The 24,636-nt window shown below is 46.6% G+C and overlaps 1 protein-coding gene across 1 annotated transcript in view; it reads left to right on the top strand.

The window, feature by feature from the left end:
- Positions 1-24,636, top strand: part of LOC124775607 — a 237,383-nt gene that overhangs the window by 104,691 nt on the left and 108,056 nt on the right. Inside the window, exons 8-9 of the mRNA XM_047250436.1 lie at positions 6,012-6,313; positions 19,770-19,958. Coding sequence (XP_047106392.1) covers positions 6,012-6,313; positions 19,770-19,958 — 491 coding nt within the window. The remainder of the gene's footprint in view (positions 1-6,011; positions 6,314-19,769; positions 19,959-24,636) is intronic.

Here is a 24,636-nt window from a genome sequence, read left to right as displayed (position 1 = left end):
AACTAAACGCAATATGGTGGATACATCTGTTTATACCGGCTGCTAATTTGATGTGCCAAAGAACGTGATATGTGCACACATATGGCACACTTCTGGAATTAATGCAAAGATACTGCTTCGTAATACAGATAATTTTTATGCTTATATATTTAATTATTAAGGCTTGAAAGATGCTAGTAATGGCCAATGAAGAATTTTTTCTCTGACAGTTAATTATTAGTTCTATCATTTCAAATTATAGGTGTTGTATGGAAGCTTGTAGCTACATTTGATCTGTAGTTAGTTGGTCATTAACGATACTGTCAGGTTTACTGTGAATGTGGCTGTTTATTTCTAATTCGTCCCACAAATTTCGATGCTTATCTCTGTTTTTCCATGTTGGCCAAAGTGAGCAGCGAATGTTGACTAATTTAGGTTGTTGAGTCTGAGAGTATCGACGTATTCACGGTATCATACGTTGAAAGTGCTACCAACTTGGCCAATGTAAAATCTGGGGTAACCAGAAAAAAACTGTTTATAAATGACAGACCTGTGGTGTACTTCATTTTTTAAACTTTAAATTGTGAACAATTTTGTCTTTCATTTTATTGTTTGAGGAAAAACTAATTTTGATGTTTTTGGCACGAACAAATTCGCAATCTGTTATGACACTTCACCAAAAAAAGACACATGTCACCGAGTTTTGAGGAGCTGTTTGTGCTAAACTGCTGTGTGATTTGGAGTTAAAGCTATCTTTGTTACTGAATTTGTTTTTAATGTATTGTGAAGTTTAGTGATGCTGTCAGAGCTGTAACCATTATTGTGGGCTATTAGTTTGGCTGCTTTCAGCTCTTGTAGTTTATCTTCAATGTCCAAAGGGATTTTTACCATTCTGTTGAGCATAGCCCTATAATATGCCGTTTCGTGTTGCATGGGGTGGCAGGATGAGCTGTCAATTGTGACGTCCATTGTAGTGTACTTGCTGTATATTTTACATTTATCTTTACCATTGTATTTACTAATATTTATACCCAAGAAATTTCTGCCATTATCGGTTTCATTCTCAACAGTAAATTTTTAGTTTTGGTAGAGTTTATTAAGCTCTGTTGCAAATTGATCAATTTATACTGTTCCATTAAATAAGATCAGTGTGTATATCATTCTTGTTTACTTTTTTCTTTATTGTCATATTGATATTGAAAAAGGATGTTTGTAAATAATTTGCGTAAATTAATTCCAGAAGTGTGCCATATTTGTACACATATCACGTGCTTTGCACATCAAATCAGCAGCCTATGTAAACAAATGTTCCCGTCGTCTTGTATTTATCTCAGATCATAAATCAGCATGGATTGTAAAAGAAAACCAAACCTCTGTCTTATAATACGAGCGTGTAAAGGAGAGGTACAATTTGTAGAGCGTATACACTGCCCCCGCCTCGTTGGATGCCTCCTGGTGGTATTGCGGGCACGCGACGCTATGGCAAAAGTATGTAAGCGACCAGACACGGACGGAGGATCACCATAGAAAAGATTTGGGATGAAATGGGGAAATTCAAGGAGATAAGAGACTTTGACAAAGGGTACATTATTATACGCAGAACCTGTGATCGAGTATCTCGAAAACGGCGAGTTGGTCGAATGTTGACGTGCTATTGTCGTGAGCAACTACAGATAAATGTACAAGGACAGTGAAACTAAAACTAGCCGCTAAATGGTTGGACGTCCACGACTGTTCACAGAGCGTAGGGTTCGGAGGCTTGTCTGCTCTGTAAAGTAGGATACATGTTGATCTGTGGCATCTCTGGCGAAAGAGCACAATGCTGGTGCACGCACAAGTGTTTCAGAGTACACAGTTCAACGTACATTGTTGAATATGGAGCCCTGCAGTGGAGCATCCCTACGTGATCACATGTAGACAAAACGACATCGTCAGTTACGGTTACGGTAGGCAGGGGGCCATCGGGTTTTGACCATCGATCAATGGGAACTTGTAGGGCCTTCGGTTGAACCACACTTTTATTCTGGAACCGCATGTTGGCTACATTAGGTCGCAGGTCGTTTCCACAAACGCCGTCATTGAGGTGAACGGCGGCTCGAAATGTTCAACATGCCGCGGACACAGGCTGGTGGGAGCAGTATTATGCTATAGGACACATTCTCCTGCACTTGCATGGGACGTGTGGTAATAATCGACGACACGCTGACATCTGAGAATCACCTGCATTCCTTCACGTTTGATATCTTCCCCGACGTCGATGTCATCTTCCGTGACGCGGACCCAGAACCGTGCTACAGTGGTTTGAGGATCATTATAGCGAGTTCACTTTGATGTCTTGGCGAGCAAATTCGTCTCATTTAAATCGTATGGAACCCGCCTGGGTCGGTATCGGGCGCCATCACCGCATACGCAACTATGCTGTTACTTGGGAGGTAACACTAAACGACGCAGCATGTTCGTGACGTACAGTTGTGTCATCAGAGGCCCCATAATCGTTACCAGACATGACATGAAGCCATACTCAATGGATCCCCACACCACGATGCCAACGGTAACACAGCTGCCCCTATCCAAAACAATGCAAAAATGGGACATCTCCCCAGATCTCTGGCATGGTCGACAATGACGGTTATCGATTGTAGTGTAGAACCGCAATTAATTATTGAACACAACGCGACGCTATTCATCAGCTGCGTGTGCTTCCCGGTAATGGCACCACTTTAGTGGCAGCCATTTGTCTTATGATGTTTGAACCGTGATTTATTTTCAAAGAATCTTCTTATGAAATTTATTTTATTTACTAGCGATTCATCAAGAACATTAACACATTTAATCACACTATGTAAGCGTGGAAGTAGTTGCCAGGGAGTAACTGATGAAATCATAACCAACTTCCTTTTGACAAATGGGAATTTTATTCCTAAAAGCATTTTTTAAAGAAACAGATTTAAAATTATAATCAGAAAGCACCCACTAAATATCAAGGTCACAATTTATTCAGAGGCAGAAAGAAACAAGTGTTGACTGTATGAGCTTTCGGGCAGAGAACCTTGCCGCTCCCTTTTGACACGGCCGTAGTTACGACCGCTCACAACAGCCTCTGAAAGACTAAAGTGGTGCAATTCTACAACACACCAGATTACTTTAAACTAAAAGTTTTAGCAATTTACTCAAGCACACAGACTGTGCACCCCCGTAGGAGGGATGGAAATGGTACAAAACACTAACAGTTAAAAAATATTAACTTTGCCACCGACGGTGCAGCTTGATTTTAACTTCTAAGAAAAGTCTTACGGTGAAAGGGTGGCAACTTTATATGCTAAAATGGTCATTTAAATAAAAGCCCATGAAATGCAATCTTATATAAAATTCTATAAGGTTGGCCAAACAAGTTAAAGTGCTCTATAGTACACAGATACCGCCTCTCAAGATGATAGGCAAGATCAAAACATACTTCAGGAATTAGGCCGTTACACTCCAAGCAATAAATTCGTTAACACACCAAATCCGACAAACATGACAGAGGCAGCTCCGAACGACAGACAGACACTAACTGCCTAACAAATGCGGACGAGAGACAGACGAGCAAGCTCGGGACGAGAGACTGACCAAGAAAACAAATAGAATTTAACAAGAGTAAATCACACAACATATCACCAATCACTTAACTTGTAATAAACTGCGATTTCTGGAGAAGACCTGGCGCAGCACCCCCAAATCGCTCTCCCGAACCGTCCGCTGCCAGCCGCAGGAAGGCGCGCCGACCTCCCGTCTTTCCTGGTCCGCACCAACCCACAGACTGCCAGCTGTTCCGTCCGCGACTGCTGCTCCGTCGCGACTGCACTGCTGGTGCGTCTACCACTCACTTCCAGACACACGACGGTGGAAATACTGGCTCGGGCCCAACCATGCAGAGGAAACACGCCCACTGGCAAAACGACATCCCTGCACCAGGAAAGGACCGAGCCAAGCTCCACAAGATGGTAACTGAAGGGGCCCAGGAGCGCTGGGAGAACCAGTTACACCACGGTGTCGCAGCTCGCACCGGCCAGACTGATGTCGTGGGTTTACTCCTCGTGCTCTCGTGTCGATCGCGAAGCCACTACCCCTCGCTATACGGCGTGGCCCACTGGACTCACTTGGCGACCTCACATGCGCCGACGCTCAAGATGGACAAGTCATCTTGCGTCTCAGGGCGCGACAGACCAACCGATCGATCCAACCGCCAATGACCATTGCCTGAGCAAACTCGAGCAGACTGGTGGCCTAACGCGCAAACTCAGATGCAGGATCTAAGCCCCGACCGGGCGACCACTCGCTGCGTTATCTTACTGGCGGAGTGGAAAGACTCTCATTTTGCTGGCGTTAAAGGTTGACCCGAACGACAGACATACTAGCACTCCGGACGACAGACAGACACTAACTGCCTCACAAATGCGGACGAGAGACAGACTAGCAAGCTGGGGACGAGAGACTGGCCCAGACTGGTCCTCGGACTGACTACTGGCGAGCTCATAGCGCCCCTTAAATGCACGTGAACAGGCAACATTTCCCCTTTCCAACCAGAGGGAGACACCAAAGCTGCGGCTGCCACAGCAGTGCCTCCGCCAGAAGCGGAGGGCGACTGCTTCACACTACGCGGTGCGGCGCGCTGTTCAAAACAGCAGTTTTTACCACGGCTCAGTGTTAACGGCAGTGTAAGCACGAGGAAATAATTTCATAGTTTGGCTGTTGGTAGTCTCCGACCAATAGCGTGGGATGAGAGAGAATGTTGCAGGGAGTCCGTTATTCGTTCTCGGATAGTGGGCTGAGTTGTGAAGGGTTTCTGATGCACGATACGGCGATCATCCTTTGCGGTGGTCAGACCTGATCGACCGGAAGGCTGACGACGAGTATGCCTGCTCTCACGTTCCCATGCAATCCAACAATGGATCACTGTCAATTTCGAATCTTCCATAAATCGGCACGATTCGACCAGCCATCAAAGGGTGACGGACAACGAGGCGTTTTTCAAACCACGTCAGGTGCTGATAACGCTGCCTTACACGAGTACGCGGAATCTATATGTCCTCCACACTGCTTTCTCAACAGCTCACGCCGTTTACAACCCATTTATACTGTTTGTGCCAGGTACCAACGCTAAACACAGACAACACTAATGCTCTCTGGAGGCCGTTCTACCTAAGACAAAGAACTGCAGCTCTAATCACTTAGATACCTGCTGATGGCGTGCACGTGTACAAAGTTACACTGACATCCGACCATGTCTTCTGGGTACTTCACTTTCTTTTTGTCTAGCTACGTACAGGGTGATTTGGCTCATCGGATATACAACAAGGATCAGTAATTACATAGGAACTGGAGATCGCAAAGGCCATCTGGGGCTACTAAATGTTTCAGTTATTTAGTCACATGCTACAAATAAGAGGAGATGCTCAAAGTTTTGTCGAAATTCATCAAGAAACGCCTCCTTCAGATATCTCAATAGGAAAAGATCGATTGCAGTCATATTGGGTCATCGTGGTGGCCATGCGATTGCCCTACCTCAACCAGTCGAACGACCCGGAGAGGTTACGTGCTGATGTACCCTGATCTGTCTGCTGAAATGCTCGGGGACTCTGTCGTACTGGAATCGAATGCGTCGGCGAATAGGCATGGTGACATCATTTAGCATATCCAAAAGAGCCTCTCGCAGGAATAAGAGATACGCGCGTCCGTAGTCTCCGACGATGCTAGCCAGCACGTTACGGGTAAATTTGCATTGTTACGTGTAGCATGTGAGTTCACGTCCACCCACGCATGCAGGTTGTAAACGTCGTCTCACCATCGAGGGAGAACGCAGCCGCATCGGTGAAGAGGACACTGTCTGTGAAGCCTCGATCTCGTGATCGTACCCTATTCTCGTGACGATTACGACCCACGGTTCCTGTGTGATCACTGATCCTTGAGCAACGTGTGTAAATTTTTTTTTGGATCAGCCTGTATACGGGCGTTTGAAGGAAGAGGCTGCTGACAGGCAGGGACTGTTGCAGGCGGATTCCGAGGTGCGCGTGCGCGCAGAGGGCCCGCAGGCGGCGGCGCAGCGGGTGCCGGCGCCCGCCGTGTCGTACCCCGCGGAGGCGGCCGTGCTGGCCGGCGCCAACGCGTACGCGCGCCTCGCGCAGCCCGCCAACCTGCGGCAGCTGGCCGCCGCGCCGCGCCTCGCCTTCCGCCTGGCCGCCGTCTCGCCGCAGCCGCCGGACGGCGACTCGTCGCCCTTCGGCGTCACCAGGGTCGCCGGGATCATCTTCCTCAAGAACCCGGACAAGCTCGATCCCAACACTACTGTCTACAAGTAAGTCGCTAATCTGCAATTTATACTGTAAATTCTTCATATGTGCGAACGTTGTCTCCGTATTTGCTTTACTACACTGAAGCGCCAAATAAACTGGTATAGGCATGCGTATTCAAATACAGATATATGTAAAGAGGCAGAACACGGCGCTGCAGTCGGAAACGCCTATATAAGACAACAAGTGTCTAGCGCATTTCCCCTGATTGCTCCTCTCCCGTCCCCGCCCCCTGCCACACCTTCACTGTTGTGTCTTCATCTCCTTTCCCAAGGTGGCTTCCGTCAACTCCCCCTCCCGGACGATACCCTCTCTCCCTCCATTTATCCCTCCTATCAGCTCTGATCCTCACTCCCCCCCCCCCCCCTCCTTTCCACCATCCTTTCCCTGGGCTCCCTCTTCACCCCCCTTCCATCCTGTGTTTCTCCCCACCTAACCTCTCCCTACCTCCATTCTCCCCCCCCTCCCCCCGAGTCCTTTTGTATTCCCCTCCTCTGCCTTCCCCACTCCCTGTTGCATCTGCCCAGCACCCCTCACTCCTCTTATGGGTCCTCATCCTCCATTGACTCTTTTACCCCTCCCCCCCTTCGCTTTTCCTCTCCTTCCCCCCTTTTTTATTTTCCCATCATCTGTCCAGTTTTCCCCCACCTGCTCTCAGCTGTGGTATCTCATATTTGCCAACCTTTTAGTGCAGTGTTCCAGTAGCTGTTCAGTGTTGTTTCGTCTTTCCAAGTGTTACGAACAGAAACCATGCTGTCGCTGGGTGTGAATTTTATGTCTTTTGCGAACAGAAACCAGACTGTCGCCATGTTTTTTTAATTGTCTGTCTATTATTTTACCTGTCAGCTTCATATGTATTTTATTAGCATCATCACCCCTTTGTTCTATGTTTTAAGTTCCACATTTTTTCGCCATGTTACCATTTAAGTCTCGGATTTTATCGCCTGTTTTTATTATATATTATTTTCCCCTTTTTAAAACAAAGTCTGTAGGCTGAAGAGCGGCATACTAAGCTGCTGCCAGCCCGCCCCCTTGGGGGGGGGGGGGGGGAGGGGGGGGATTGAAATTCAATAAAGAAAGAAAATAGCGCGTTTATTAGATCGGTTACTGCTGCCACAATGGCACGCTATCAAGATTTAAGTGAGTTCGAACGTGATGTTGTATTCAGCGCACGAGGGATGGTACACAACCTCTCCAAGGTAGCGATGAAGTGGGGATTTTCCTGTCTGACCATTTCACGAGTGTACCGTGACTATCAGGAATCCGGTGAAAAATCAAATCTCCAACATCGCTGCGACCCGAATAACATCCTGCACCGACTACTGAAGAGAATCATTCAACGTGACAGAAGTGCAACCCTTCCGCAAATTGCCGCAAATTTCAATGCTGGGCCATCAGCAAGTGTCAGCGTGAGAACCATTCAATGAAACATCATCGGTATGGGTATTCGGAGCCGAAACCCCGCACGGAAACGTTGATGACTGCACTACACAAACTTTTATGCCTCGCTTGGGCCCGTCAACACCGACATTGAACTGTTGATGACTGGAAACATGTTGCCTGGTCGGACGAGTCTCTCAGTCTGGAACCGCCCGACAGCTACCGTCGCAGGTTTGAATCCTGCCCCTGGCATGGATGTGTGTGAAGTCCTTAAGTTACTTAGGTTTAAGTAGTTCTAAGTTCTACGGCACTATGAACTCAGAAGTTAAGTTCCATAGTGCTCAGAGCCATTTGAACCATTTGAACCTCTGATGTTAAGTCCCTAGTGCTCAGAGCCTTTTGAACGATTTGGACGAGTCTCGTTTCAAATTGTATCGAGCGGATGGACGTGTAGGAGTACGCAGACAACCCGATGAATTCATGGACCGTGCTTGTCAGCAGGCAACTGTTAAAGCAGGTCGAGGCTCTGTAATGGTGTGGTGCACGAGCAGTTGGAGTAAGATTGGACCCCTGATACGTCTAGATACGACTCTGACAGGTGACACGTACGCAAGCATCCTGTCTGATCACCTGCATCCATTCACGTCCATCGTGCATTCCGCTAGCCACCAAACTCCGCAGACATGAACATTATTGAGCATGTCTCGTATGCCTTGCAACGTGCTGTTCAGAAGAGATCTCCACCCCCTCGTATTCTTATGGATTCATGGACAGCCCTGGAGGATTCATGGTGTCAGTTGCCGCCAGCACTATTTCAGACATTAGTCGAGTTCATGCCACGTCGTGTTGCGGTACTTCTGCGTGCTCGAGGGGGCCCTACACGATATTACGCAGATGTACCAGTTTCTCTGCCTCTTCAGTGTGTTAGTGTGTTAAGTATATATTTGCAACTACAAGTAAATGCCTGTTTATATCACCATACGCGTGTAGTTTTATTAGCATTAAAGGTCGTTAGTGGTCTGGTATGAAACAAATTTACGGTATTGATTTGTTTTCCAGATTTAATACAATTTCCCGGAAAAGCTCTTTTCACGTGTGATTGCTATTACATCGTTTCGTTCCTGACTACTGTTTAAATCTGGAAGAATCATCTGTTTGCACATTTCCCATGTATTCCTTATGTTCATTGGCACAATTTGCTGTTGGTTTACAGCCCACCTCCTCACAGCCACTCATCATCTATGTCTACAACACACACTAATCCATCACACTCATATATTAAATGAGTATTGTGAGTGTTACGCCTTGTCAATGACAACTAGACAGGAATTGTTAATGTTAATAAATGCTGAGCTATCTCACCAGTTACAGAGCTAACATTGCGAAGGGGACTGCAAGGAATGAACGAACATCGGAAGTAGTGTATCTAGCAAAAGGCCATTGCTTGCAGCGGCAATAGAGTTGCGCCTCTTCAATGGGCCAAACGACACAGAAACTGGACTGCAGTGGAATGGAGGCGTGGACTGTGGCCCGAAGAGTCGGATTTTGCCTGTTTTTCAAATACATTCTAAGACAAAAGAGAACGACGCGCCACGAAGGAATTATCCTAATGGGATGGAAACGGGTAAATGTGATATACATGTGCAGACAAACAAATGATTACAATTTCAGAAAAATTGGATAAGTGATTCAAGAGAAAGACCTTTACAAATTGTGCAAGTCAGTAATATGGTGATCCACCTGTGACCCTTGTGCGTGCAGTGTTTTGGCTTGGCATTGATTGATATAGTCGGATGTCTTCCTGAGGGATATTATGCTAAATTGTGTCCGATTGATGCGTTAAAATTCCCGAGCTGGTTGTAGGTCGCATCTCATAATGCTCCAAAGCGGTCCTGCTATGAAAAGAAATGGCACCACAAACCATCTGTTCTTCTTGTCGGGCCGTATGTCGGGCGACAGTCAGGTTGGTAGCTCACTGCTGTCCATCTCGTCTCCAGGCACGTCCTCGGTGGTGATTGGGGATCTGTTCGAAACGGGCCTCATCATTAAATCCTATTCCAATCAGTGAGATTTCATGCTTTAGACGTATGTGAAGACGCCTCAGACAGCGCTGGATACCAACATTGCTGTCGCCCGTCGTGCGGCCCGACAGCCGCATGATGGTCTGGGGCACCATTTCTTCCCGTAGCAGGATCCCTCTGAAATGTTATGCGCAGGGCCTTCCAACCGGCTCGCGATTTTGACAATCTAACGTGCTAATTGGACAGAATTTGGCACGATATCCCTCAGGATGACATCCAACAACTTTGTCAATCAGTGCCAAGCCGAATAACTGCCAGCATAAATCATCCAATTTTTCTGAAATTGTAATCATTTGCTTGTTTTCACATGTACATCATATCTACCGATTTCCATCCCATTCGAATAACTCACTCATGGTGCGTTAAGAACGCGTCGTGTGAGTAGGGTGTCACATTTATAGTGATTGACAATTCGATCCTTCTGCTGGCATCTTCTTCAGGATTTCACTGGTGTCATTGAATGGCTGAAGAACAAAAATGGCTCTGAGCACTATGGGACTTAACTTCTAAGGTCATCAGTCCCCTAGAACTTAGAACTACTTAAACCTAACTAACCTAAGGACATCACACACATCCATGCCTGAAGCAGGATTCGAACCTGCGTCCGTAGCGGTCGCGCGGTTCCAGACTGTAGCGCTTAGAACCGCTCGGCCACTCCGGCCAGCGGCTGAAGAACAGCGAAAGGCAATGTTCCTGGGGGTGTCCTCGTAACATGACTTGGGCCCACTAGTTCGTATTACCGTGAACACGAACAAGGATGAATATTTAAACATTTTCGGTGAAACAGTGTTGCCCTTTCTTCCACGTCTTCATGATAAGTATGCTGTGGACTCTCTTGTACTCCGAGGTGATCGATCAGTTTACATGACCTATTGCCTGGATGCCTGCAGCAGGTGTTTTAGGCGCTTATTGTGATATTAAAGTACAATTATATGTAGTACAATTATTAGAATTTTATAATATTTTCAGCATAGTAATAATCGTAATAATAATAACAAAAAAAAGATTAATTATTGAAAAAGTAAAAAAAAAGTTAAAATTTCTATCGTTATAACCCAATCATAATGTACTAATTCTCAGAATAAATTCTAGCTTAAAACTTCTGTTACACAGTAGTTTGGATCCGTGCCAGTCTCTGCAAAAGTGGAATCACAACACGCTCTTTACCGTTAGACGTGCTTTTGTGGAACTCGGGCGAATTCTAGTCGCCAGATCCTATGTGGGTTTCCAGGTGTTTGGTTATGTCGTTCATAACTGCCCAGAAATCACGAGGCACACACCACGTACTGTTTACTAACTCAATCTGTAGCAACAATAAATAACATACATCTTCCAGTTGCACTTTTGCGCAGAGGTACGGCAAGAGAATTAACCTTTCTGAGCCTATTTGTGGGCAGCTTCTTGAAATTTCTATAGCTAGGTAAGAAACATCCAGTGCCGGGTATTATTGCACGGCACGGGAGTAAAGGTGCAAAACAGAAGACGTGACTTTCCAGTGACGAATATGATGGAGACCATTCAGAAAGAAATAGAAGGGAAATCACCCGAAGGAAACGTGTGGGCACGCGGATAACCACATTCTGCGCTTGTAACTAGCCGCAGCAGTAAATCTTTGTAGTCCTGGGAGTAAGTTAAAATTTACTTCAGTTTCATTGAGGTAGATGATGTAGAATTGAGAAATGGGATGAGTCTTTTTGAAACAACTGTATTGCTGACGCTACGAGAACACCGCTGTCCTTCCCGTGACAAGATTTCTTTAGAGTTAAATCCCTGCCATGAAGTTTCATACCAGAGCACACTCCGCTGTAGAGTCAAATTTTCACTCTAGGAACATCCCACATGCTGTGGCTAAGCCATGTCTCCGCAATATCCTTTCTTCCAGGAGTGCTAGTTCTGCAAGGTTCGCAGGAGAGCTTCTGTGAAGTTTGGAAGGTAGGAGACGAGGTACTGGCGGAATTAAAGCTGTGAGGAGGGGGCGTGAGTCGTGCTTGGGTATTTCAGTTGGTAGAGCACTTGCCCACGAAAGGTAAAGGTGCCGAGTTCGAGTTTCGATCCGGCACACAGTTTTAACCTGCCAGTAAGTTTCAAGATTTCTTTATTCTGATTTTTGGAATGCAGACCAAGACTGACCTAGCAGCCATACATTTACCACAAGGTATTTAAAGTCTATCTTTGCAACTGCTAAAAAATTGTTTTTTATATCACTACATGCGTTTAGGTTTATTCATATAAAATTTAAAACATAGTTTTGTGATCTGGAATAGTTTACTCTCTAGATCTAAAACAATTCGCTATAAGAGACACTGGCGTTTGTTTACGTTATCCATGTTACACGGACGCCTGAGTGTGTGTGTGTGTGTGTGTTCACACACAATCGACCTGCACATATTCACCACTTCAATACCATGAAATGCGTCAGCAATGGAGGGTCACATGATCGCCTGGTACCAGTTCTACGCCATTACCACACTCAAAAGTGATCAGTATGCTCGTGTCATCTACATTTACAGGGTGTTTCAAAAATGACCGGTATATTTGAAACGGCAATAAAAACTAAACGAGCAGCGATAGAAATACACCGTTTGTTGCAATATGCTTGGGACAACAGTATATTTTCAGGCAGACAAACTTTAGAAATTACAGTAGTTACAATTGTCAACAACAGATGGCGCTGCGGTCTGGGAAACTCTATAGTACGATATTTTCCACATATCCACCATGCGTAGCAATAATATGGCGTAGTCTCTGAATGAAATTACCCGAAACCTTTGACAACGTGTCTGGCGGAATGGCTTCACATGCAGATGAGATGTACTGCTTCAGCTGTTCAATTGTTTCTGGATTCTGGCGGTACACCTGGTCTTTCAAGTGTCCCCACAGAAAGAAGTCACAGGGGTTCATGTCTGTGGAATAGGGAGGCCAATCCACGCCGCCTCCTGTATGTTTCGGATAGCCCAAAGCAATCACACGATCATCGAAATATTCATTCAGGAAATTAAAGACGTCGGCCGTGCGATGTGGCCGGGCACCATCTTGCATAAACCACGAGGTGTTCGCAGTGCCGTCTAAGGCAGTTTGTACCGCCACAAATTCACGAAGAATGTCCAGATAGCGTGATGCAGTAATCGTTTCGAATCTGAAAAATGAGCCAATGATTCCTTTGGAAGAAATGGCGGCCCAGACCAGTACTTTTTGAGGATGCAGGGACGATGGGACTGCAACATGGGGCTTTTCGGTTCCCCATATGCGCCAGTTCTGTTTATTGACGAAGGCGTCCAGGTAAAAATAAGCTTCGTCAGTAAACCAAATGCTGCCCACATGCATATCGCTGTCATCAATCCTGTGCACTATATCGTTAGCGAATGTCTCTCGTGCAGCAATGGTAGCGGCGCTGAGGGGTTGCCACGTTTGAATTTTGTATGGATAGAGGTGTAAACTCTGGCGCATGAGACGATACGTGGACGTTGGCGTCATTTGGACCGCAGCTGCAACATGGCGAACGGAAACCCGAGGCCACTGTTGGATCACCTGCTGCACTAGCTGCGCGTTGCCCTCTGTGGTTGCCGTACGCGGTCGCCCTACCTTTCCAGCACGTTCATCCGTCACGTTCCCAGTCCGTTGAAATTTTTCAAACAGATCCTTTATTGTATCGCTTTTCGGTCCTTTGGTTACATTAAACCTCCGTTGAAAACTTTGTCTTGTTGCAACAACACTGTGTTCTAGGCGGTGGAATTCCAACACCAGAAAAATCCTCTGTTCTAAGGAATAAACCATGTTGTCTACAGCACACTTGCACGTTGTGAACAGCACACGCTTACAGCAGAAAGACGACGTACAGAATGACGCACCCACAGACTGCGTTGTCTTCTATATCCTTCACATCACTTGCAGCGCCATCTGTTGTTGAAAATTGTAACTACTGTAATTTCGAAAGTTTGTCCGCCTGAAAATGTACTGTTGTCCCAAGCATATTGCAACAAACGGTGTATTTCTATCGCTGCTCGTTTAGTTTTTATTGCCGTTTCAAATATACCGGTCATTTTTGAAACACCCTGTACATCTACAAACATACTTCGCAAACTATCGTATAGTGCATGGCGGAGGGTACCTTGTTCCACTGCTAGTTATTCCCTTTCCTGTTTCATTAAAAATCGAAGCGAGGTAACACCGAATGTCTATACGCCTCCTTACGAGCTCTAATTTCTCTTGTCTTGTCATCGTGGTCCTTAGGCGAAATATACATCGGCCTGAGTAGAATCGGTTCTGCAGCCTTCTGTGAATTCCGGTTCTCTAAATTTTCACAACAGTGTTTCGCGAAAAGAGCGTCGTCTTCCCTCCAGGGATCAGATTCTACGAAGCTTATGCTTAATAGCCGCGTGCTGTAGTTCGGCGCTAGCGGCCGTGCGAAGCGGAGGTCCGATACTTCCGCCTGTGCGTCGTGTGCGACTGTTTGTTTACTAGTGGACTTAGTCTGCGCGCGGGCTAGTAACAACGATCATGGTGAACAAGTACAGGAAAACTACATTACGATTCAATTTCTGCAAAGACTACGAACGACCAAAGGCTTTAGCAGTGGAACGATTCATTCGAGAGGACGTCAAGATAACGCCAAACGATATTGTCGGAATTCACCTGTCCATCGTTAGTCCCACGGTGTATTTTAAGATGGTAAATGACGCGGCGTGTGAGAGAATTCTACAGGCGACAAAAGCAGGTCTCCGATTTTGCCATAGTGACGGGAATGTCGGTACGGTAACTGTAGAACATGCTGGTCTGGGTGTACGGACAATACGTGTTTTTGAGCTGCCATTTGAGCTCCCGGCTGACGAAGTTATCGAGTCTTTTAAGCCATACGGCACGGTACATGGTCACACAGCAGAACGCTGGACACAATTCGCCACGTACCCCGTCCTTAACGGAGTGCGACAGATCACTATTGATCTTCAGAAGCATGTACCGTCCTATCTGACAGTTGGTGGTTGTCGGGCGGTGGTGATTTACGATGGTCAACCACGTACATGTTCTGGCTGTGGCCAGGAGGGACACCTCAGGTCGAACTGTATGCTACGGCGGATTATGCAACTGCCTTCAGATGTGCGGGAGCCGTCGCCGGCGATGACAGTACTACCGATCACCTATGCCAAAGCCCTCACTGCGTCCGCTGTGACCGAAAGGACACAGCCCCGATGGAAGATCAGGATGGCGCTCTCCGAAACCTTGTAGCAGACGTCGGGATGACAGAGGATGCTGCTCCATCGAGCATACAATCTACGGCGACAACATCAGATGAGACCGAACTCCCACCAAGCACACCGACAGTACACGAAGCAGTTCCAGCCACTACGGATGCTGTTCCGTCTGGAACGCACTCTGTGACGACAACATCAGTTTCGACCGAACTCCCACGAAGTACAACGATGGGACTCGAAACACTTCCAGTTCCTACGGATGCTTTTCTGTCGGGCAGCCGTGATTCCCTACAATCTGAGGACACGGGAGGAAGATCACGCAAACAACGTTCCCCGAAAAGGAGGAAACGGCGCCGTCGCACTACATCTCCTAGGAATGACTTCCCTTGCCCCGACGACGATGTGCCTGTGGACCAAGTCGACACAACAGCCTCTACGAAACAGGATGAGGCAATGGAAAATGTTCGATCAGACCCGCAGCGGTCTGTCACATTGACGGTACCGGGACGTGGTGATGCTGAAGAGCAATCACAACCAGTTGGCTCTCCAGACGCAGATGCTGTGGCAATGGACACGAATATATCACTGCCTGCAAAGATGTGGTATGACGATATTGAGGAGGCGCCGGACGTCATACAGAGGCAGCCGGCACTCACGAAGACAGCCTAATAATTGCTGAAGGTGAAGGGAGAGGGGCGAGAGAACATCTTCTAACTCAGCCCCCAGCGCCGATGCAGGGAGATGTTGTTGCGCCTCGACAGAGTGGGATTCAACGCCATGCGAACCGTATTGCGACATTAAATATAAATGACGTTCGTTCACCGGCCAAAATACACCTACTGAAGGAAACGATTTGGGCATCTGATGTGGATATTGCTTTGCTGCAGGAAGTCCACATAGCTGCACTCCCATACATCGCAGGCTACCAATCCTATTCGTCACATGGAGATCACAATGGGAGTGGGGTGGCAGTCTACGTGCGAGATGGCTTCCCAGTGGAAAACGTGTGTTACCTTCCGTCGGCCAGGGGAATGGCATTCACGACGTTTGGGACACGCATCATCAATCTTTATGCACCGTCGGGAAACAATCGGCGGCGGGAAAGAGCGCGATTTTATGCAGAAGACATTGCCCCACTATTCCATGGACGTTATGAATGTGTAATAATTTGTAGAGATTTCAACTGTGTTCTCAGCCAGAAAGACCAAACAAACATCAGCCAGGAGTTGCGAATCGTTGTCAACGACCTTGTACTTAGTGACACGTGGGAATTGCGACATAGAGATGCACCGGGATACACCTATGTGACAGGTCATTCGGCGAGCAGGTTAGATCGCATTTATATCTCACGGGCTCATGCAAATGATGTCCAGGACACGGAACGCTGGCCATTGGCATTTTCCGATCACAGCGCTTACATCTGTACGGTGCTTCTTCCCCGTAGAGAGGTGTGGAACAGTTAAGGCCCCGTGGAAATTAAACATTCAACATCTACATGATCCTGAATGCCGTCAACGGATCCTTGAGACATGGACGATGTGCGAGCGAAGGGTTGGAAGGTATGCGACGAAGCTTGATTGGTGGCTGACTTGTGCTAAACCGGCGCTTCGCCGTACGTTCATCTCATATAGCAGGGAGATGGCAGAATGGTGCCGCCGTACGACCGACTTTTATTTTGCAGCGTTGCGCGACCTGGATGATGGTCCGCCGGGACAGGACATCTGGATCGAACGCAAAAGGATAAAAGCTAAACTAGTGGCTTTAGCTCGGAAACATCTTCAGGGAACCATGGTGCCCGCCAGATGTCACGATACGATAATGCACGAGATTCCTTCCATGCACCACGTTATGAATGAACGAAAGCACCGACGACGCGTTTTGGTACGGGAATTAATTACCCGCGAAGACTGAAGGGTGACGCGTCAAGCGGACATTGTCTCTGTATTCGTCGACCATTACCAACACATCTATCGGGAAGAAACAGCCCCTGTCGATGACCTCGAACGTATAGCCACGTACGTCTCCCGTACACTGACGGTGGAAGCCGCGGGAACCTTACTGGAAGCCATTAGCTGTGAGGACGTACATGATGCGATCGCAAAGGGTGCGTTGAATCGGTCCCCAGGCATTGATGGACTTCCTGCTGAATTTTATCGAGAATTTCGCAACGAAATGGCACCGCGATGGACGGAAATGTACAACGAGATGTTAAATTCCGATGCGCCTATTCCACCGGCTTTTATGGAAGGCCTCTTGGTGCCAGTACATAAACCGAAGCCAGGAATTACGGTCACACATTATCGCCCCATCACCCTGCTTAATGCCGACTATAAGATCTTTGCACGTTTGCTAGCGTCCCGATGTATGTTAATTCGTAGCGTTCTCTCTCCAGATCAGACGACACCGGGTGGATCGGTGAATGTGCAAACAGTTACTGGCGAATGCCGTGATGTGATAGCGCTGGCGGAGGAGTGCCGGCTTAAAGCGGCGATGGTGGCGGTTGATTTTGACAGTGCTGTTGATAATGTGCGCCACAACTATCTGTACGCTCTACTGGAACAAATGGGATTTACAGACCGTTTTACTGGTGTCATTAGAAGGATTTATGGGGGCGCACAATCCTTGGTACAGGTTAATGGGCGTATAGCAGGGCCCATTCAAATTCGACGATCCATTCGCCAGGGCTGCCCTCTTTCGATGCTGCTGTTCGCGATAGCGTTGGAACCATTAATTGGGAGGCTAACAAATTCTCTTTCTGGGATGGAACTGTGGGGCTACACCTTCAAATGTCGTGCCTATGCGGACGATCTCCTGCTGCTCGTTCGTTCTGAGGAAGAGGTGAAGACGGTCCTTGAACTGTTGTTGGACCACAGTGTGACGGCGGGTAGTGCAGTGAACATGAACAAATCAGCAGCAATGCCGGTTGGAAGGGGCCTTACGCCGGAAGAAATGTCCGTTTCCTTATCTGCAACGATTCCGCTATCTCGGCATAGACTTTACCTCATCTGTAAAACATACTGCGGCAGTTAACTACCGACGTATTTTACAGACAACACGTACCATGGTCCGACAACATCTCCTACGGCGCCTTGATCCTTTGCAGCGAGTCGAATATCTGAACACTTATGTGGTTTCTCGAATGGTGCATATTTCGCAGATCCTGCCCCTACCACTCACACTCGGACGTCGACTTCAATCAGCACTAGGCTATTTTGTGATGATTGGGTCGCCCCTCAAGGTGCGATACGTAACGCTCAAGCTCCCTACGGACAAGGGGGGACTCGGACTTACGAATGTTCACTGCCGAGCGACGGCGCTCCTTCTAGCCACGATGTACAAGCAATGGCGTACCGGGCGTGATTCCCTTACATCCCGCCTACTGGATCTCCTAGTTCCAGCGTCCCTCACACCTCCGGTGGCTGTGGGCAACATTATGCCACATTTTGCGTATGTATCAACATTTATCGTGGAACTTAGTTATATCAGAGACGAGCTTCCACGCACGAGACCGCCATGCGCGAAGGATTTTTATGTTTGGCTGCTACGACGGATAAGTCGTAATGCCATTGAACTCAAACACCCCAAGTTGCATTGGCCGAAGATTTGGAGACATGTGCACCGAAAATGCCTTCCTACCTTCGTTCGGGCACTGTGGTTCTCTGTCGCCTGTGGCAAGTTCAACACCAACCAACGGCTCCATGCAATTGGACTAGTGGACACTCCACTATGCCCGAAATGTCGCCAAGTGGATGACGACCATCACCGCTTAACTTGTATCGCGGTGGAGGACGTATGGCTCCTAGGAAGACAGATGGTGGCTTGCTACCTCCGTGTGACCCCGCAACATATTACACCTGCTTCCTTCTTACATCCGGAGAGTGACTACTTTCCGGCGACTAAATCACAATCGATCATCTGGGTCAAAGGTTGGACGATCGCGTACCTCTATGGGGATGCTGCCAAGTCGCGACTTGACTTTTGGTACTTCTTTCAGCAAGCCCACAATGAGGTTCATCGATGGTCACACTATAGGAAAACCTTTGCCAACTATCTTCAGGCAGTCTTCCTCGACCCCCCACGTAGTTGGGATGTGCCGGGTGCAGTCGGTGTGCACATTTGACAGCTGATAAAGAACCTCACGCTTCTCTCACCTTCAATATGTAATGCACATACTATACCATGAAATGTTCTACATGTTTCTTTTAACAGAGTGATCTTTATGGAAAATAAATAAATATATAAATAAATAAATAAGTGGTCAGCGCGACAGAATGTCACTCCTAAGGGCCCGGGTTCGATTCCGGGCTGGCTCGGAGATTTTTTCCGTTAAGGGACAGGGTGTTGTGTTGTCCTAATCATCATCATTTCATCCACATCGAAACGCAAGTCGCCGAAGTGGCGTCAAATCGAAAGACTTGCACCTGGCGAACGGTCTACCCGACGGGAGGCCCTGGTCACACGACATTTACATTTACCTATACCGTATGCCCAGACCTTCTTTAAGAGTCTGCAATAGGCCATCGTGTTAAACGCCCTGCGGAAACCCAGAAATATTGAATCTGCCTGTTCCCTTACATCCATGCATCGCAGAATATCATGAGAGAAAAGTGCAAGCTGAGTTTGTAGGTGGGTGACTGATATTTTGTCCTGTTAGTTTGTGTGAAGATGACACCATACAGAGGTGAGGTAATATCGCTGTATTATGTTTCATTTTCGCCTGTTTGTCTTTCTTTAGTGATGGTTCACTGTTTTAGAGAAACTGGCCAGTGTAAAAGGTTCACAGTGTTTTACGTGTCCATTTGCTGTTGCAGCGTGACGGTGACGTGGGGGTCAGAGGGGCGAGCGACGGTGAGGGTTTACGTGTTGGAGGGCGCCTCCGAAGCCTGCCAGAACGGCTCGAGGCAGGGCAGGCCCTGCGCCACCAGGAAGTCGCTCGCCGAGTGCAACGCCTTCTGCGGCCTGGGCACCGGCGCCCGCAACTACACCGTCAACCACCTGCAGTGAGTAGCCTCTCTCCGGGCACAGCATCCGACTTATGTGGATATGGGGTCTGTTCCTTCGGAAATGTCCGAAGGAACAGACACCATTGATGACCTGTAGCCGTCTAGAAAGAAATTAGAATTATATTAATACCGTCAGATGCTGACGGGCGTTGATATATATAAACGGGGACATGTGAAAATGTGTGCCCCGAACGGGAGTCGAACCCAGGGTGTCCTGCTCACACGGCAGACGCTCTATCTATCTGAGCCACCAAGGGCGCAGAGGATAGTGCGACTGTAAGGACTATCTCGCGCACGCCTCCCGCGAGACCCACATTCTCAGCTTGTATGTCCATACACTACATTCGTAGTGTCTCACCCCATCACACTCATAACTCGTGGAAGACACTCTTACCATACCATGTCCATATAGTCCTGGCAGTACTCGCCATGACCTTCTTCTTCTGTGCGGTTGCACACATATTCCCCGAACTCTTACGGGACTTGGTAAAAATGTCTTCCACGAGTAATGAGTGTGCTGAGGTGGGACACTACGAATGTAGTGTGTGGACATAAGAAGTGAGAATGTGGGTCTCGCGGGAGGCGTGCATGAGATGGTCCTTGCAGTCGCACTATCCTCTGTGCCCTCAGTGGCTGAGATGGATAGAGCGTCTGCCATGTAAGCAGGAGATCCCGGGTTCGAGTCCCGGTCAGGGCACATATTTTCACCTGTCCCCGCTGATATATATCAACGCCAGTCAGCAGCTAAGGGTATTGGTTCAAATGGCTCTGAGCATTATGCGACTTAACTTCTGAGGTCATCAGTCGCCTAGAACTTAGAACTAATTAAACTTAACTAACCTAAGGACATCACACACATCCATACCCGAGGCAGGATTAGAACCTGCGACCGTAGCGGTCACTCGGCTCCTTCCGGCCGGCGCTGAAGGTATTAATATAATTCTAAAAGTAACGGTGGTGACGCGCCTTCGAAGCCCCTTGGGGTGCAGGCGATATTGTTTGGCTGCTACTGCGTGGATGCGATGCCATCTTCGGTGGGGATGGTGTGCTGCTTGCTACCAATGCGTTCAAGAAGTGGAAATTTGGGATTGGCCAGCAATACGCCACCAGGTTCATCTCATTGACAAGAGTACTGCCATTGAATATGTTGATGGAAGCGAATATGTGGCCTCGTCGTGCATCGTCTGGAGCTGGAGTTCGGCGATTATGGCGCGTCCGACCATGCGAGCAGGGCGAGGAAACGGACCGTCACGTTTCAGGTGGAAATTTAATTGACGGTGTGTGGCTCCCCTGGGCACGACTGACGATCGTACGACATTGCTGTAGTGCTGACAGCTGTGGCTTGCGTGACCCCAAACATGGGACCTCGGAGGGGTGGCGAAATAGGCCCGCAGCGGGAACGCAACCCATAGGGGGTGAATATGTCCGTGAGATGCACGCGAGTTTTCCTATCTTCGTTTTCCTCTCACGTGCCTACAACAAGAAGTCTGGCCCTCGACTAGCGACAGTGAACGCACGCTGGTGTCACATTGTCATTTATACAGTGTCGTTTTGTCCAACTTGCATCATAAGGAAGCGAATGTTCCGAACTGTCGTCAGTGACTAACACGGGGTATGTGGCAACAGTGTGCTTGGTTCAGAGAGATGCCGCCTCCAAACCTGTCTCAGGTTCACCAATGATGTTCTTGCTGCCACTTGGCAATGGTATTTTACAGTATCACAGGTCGGCTTTTGCTGCTCCCAAGTTTCGGTTGGTACAGTCTGCTGCGAAAGTAAAAAAGAAAATCTGCTGTGTGAATAAGAGAGAATTGAGGAGTGAGTCCTCTGTGACTGAGCAGTATTCGTCGTTGTGTCTATAGATAGCTATAATCTGTTCATTTAACTCGAAAGAAGTGAAATCAGTGTAAGATTCAGTTATTTTGTCGATATAATACGACACAGCTGCTAATTTGAGTTCAATGAAATAATCGATAAGTCTGCTTCGCTCAAAGCAAGAAAATACTAAGTAAAATCATTAAAAATCCGCAATACCTCGAAAAGGGATATTTCAGCAGTTTTTCATTATATCCCTTTCTTGTAATTAATAATTTATGCTTTGTGCTTCTTAAGACAGTGAATCAATAACCACATTAATAATCAATAAATCGGTCGCAATCCACTCTGCCTACAGTGTACTGATAAAAAAAAACAAAAAAAACAAAAAAAAAACGATGGGATCTGTAGGAAAATACTTGCGAAGATGAAAATAATTGTGAGAATAAGGCAGTCAGACAATTTTAATTACCGCATTCTGAAAGGGAAAATGGGAGAGAAAGTCATTTCCGGCTTTGTGAAGCTGCGGCTATAGCAACACTTCTTTAAGGGAGCGAAATAATGAGGAAGTCCAAAAAGGCAGAAGATACGTAGAGCTAAAAATAACTATTGACAATAAGCCAGTCAAACAATTTTGCAATTTTATTTACCATAAGCAGCTGAAATTAAACATATTCCAAGCTAAGTGAGGAACGACTAAAAGCAGTGTGAAACGGAAAACTAGAATAGAACCTCACTCACGTTTTATCAAGTTATGACTGTAACAGTTCTTCTTTGTGGGAGCGAAGATGGCCAATAAAGCACAAAATCTACTTAGAGGGGGCAGAGATGAAATTCGTTAGATATATAAATGATAACATTTTAGCAAGTAGGAAAGTGTGAACTAATGAAGGAAGTAGACGGATCAGGTAAGTAGGACGGGATATAGCAGAAGAACGAAAACAGTTCACAGTGGTGGGAATGTGCATTTCAAGAGTTCGAAAGAAATGGGAACTGGCCAAAATACCTTAAAATGAAAGAATAATCAGTAATCATAAGAACAAATTGATTGTAATTTAACTGAAAGATTACGTGAAAACTAGATGATGAAGGCTCCACTTTTGAACGCCCAAAATTCAGTTTGCTAGTGCAAAGAATGAAACGAAATGTGCATGAAGCACTCTTAGCCGGGACTTCCCTTCTGGGGAGTTGAAGCGACTGGTGCAAATCTTTTTATTTGGCTTGTGCATCGTCGATCATGAAGACAAAACACACACACACACACACAGTCTCAAGCAGTGATACCCTGGACCCGATGGGAATCGAACACGGGGCCTTGTGATCGCGAGTCAGTTACACTAACAAGAAGACTAGTAGTTGCTGACGGATGAAAACACTTACGAAGCTACAACGGGCTATGCCTTACTTTTGAAACTATTTTTGTTAAACCTTGACGCCTGTAATGGTGGCACCCATCGCAACTTGGCAGTACGGGGGGTTGTCTTCCATTCAGCGTGAAGTGCTACGATGGCAAAATGAGTATTCGGTCGCAAACAGGCAGTAGGTTGTACAATGCAACACTTAAAGTCGCTCAGCTGAAGAGGCCTGAAGCATCTCACCCGAATACTGCCATGATGTATACGTTTTTACGTATGATGGCTACATGATATTTCTTAATTTTTTCTACATACAGAACTAAAAAACGTTAATTTTGAAGTGAAACAACATAAAAAGACGCATGAGACATAAATAAATCATAAATACACCTAATTTTAATATTCGACTGTCTTCCTATGAGCAAATAAAATCTCGTTTACAGAAATAAAACTATTAATACTTTGTTTGGCATATTATTCATTATATAGGCCGAGGCAGCTAAGACAAGCCATCCCAAATATATCCAGGATTAATAAATATGTCGAGGCATGGTTTTCACCAAGTTATAACGGAAAATATGGTCCTGATATTCGCAAGTAATTTTTATCTTTTATAGTCGATTTTTTCTAATAAAACAATGTACTTCTTTCTGTGGCATCTGAAAGATGAGACCTTCAGCGACATAACATGCATGGGACTTGATCAAATATTATTAAGTTAACAGCACCGCATATCACTGTCCTGCCGTCAGGAGAAGAGATTCCACAAACGTCTGCCCCATTATAGCAACTGTAATCAAACACCTAATTGAGGTACAGTTCTTGTGTTTACCTGTGCTCTTGAAACCCATCAGCCTGTGTTCTGCTTCTGTAGCAATCAGATAACTTACTAGTAAAGCTATTGGGACGTCCACAACGTATACGACAATCGAGAAAGTGAATATCGTTAAAGGCGAATATCGCCAAACTATTAGATCAGCTGTATGACTGTGTACTGAAATGTACCCAAACCGTTCCAAGCACTCACAATCTGTCTTTGCAAACATTATAAAAAAATTCGCAAACTATACACTATAAAAATTACCTTCGAACTTCAGGAAACTGTCCGTTATAACTTGAGGGAAACTGCAAGTTGATATATTTATCCATTATAGATGTATCTGGGGTGGTCTGTTTTAGCTGACTCATACTGCATTGCTTCTTTTTGATGGGATAGCTACTGCTGGGCTGTTCCTTCTTTACTCTCCTCTCGTGACAAAAGTGATGCTTCTCATGTTCCTATGTTCATAGCCAATAACATTGATAGATCGTGACAGTATAGATTTTTCGCGGCCTTTAGGTCTGCAGATCGTGGTCCAATGGTTAGCGTCACTGCCTGTAGATTGCGGAGTTCCAGGTTCGATTCTCACCCGTGTCGGAGATTTCCTTCACTTGGGAACTGGGTGTTTATGTTGTCCTAGTCATTTAATCTCATCTTCAACGACTCGCCGATTTGGCGTCAAATAGAA

Source organism: Schistocerca piceifrons, chromosome 2, assembly GCF_021461385.2.
Source record: "Schistocerca piceifrons isolate TAMUIC-IGC-003096 chromosome 2, iqSchPice1.1, whole genome shotgun sequence".
Classification (NCBI taxonomy): Eukaryota; Metazoa; Arthropoda; class Insecta; order Orthoptera; family Acrididae; genus Schistocerca; species Schistocerca piceifrons.
Note: the sequence above shows the minus strand (reverse complement) of the source record. Positions and strands in the feature narration are given on the sequence as shown.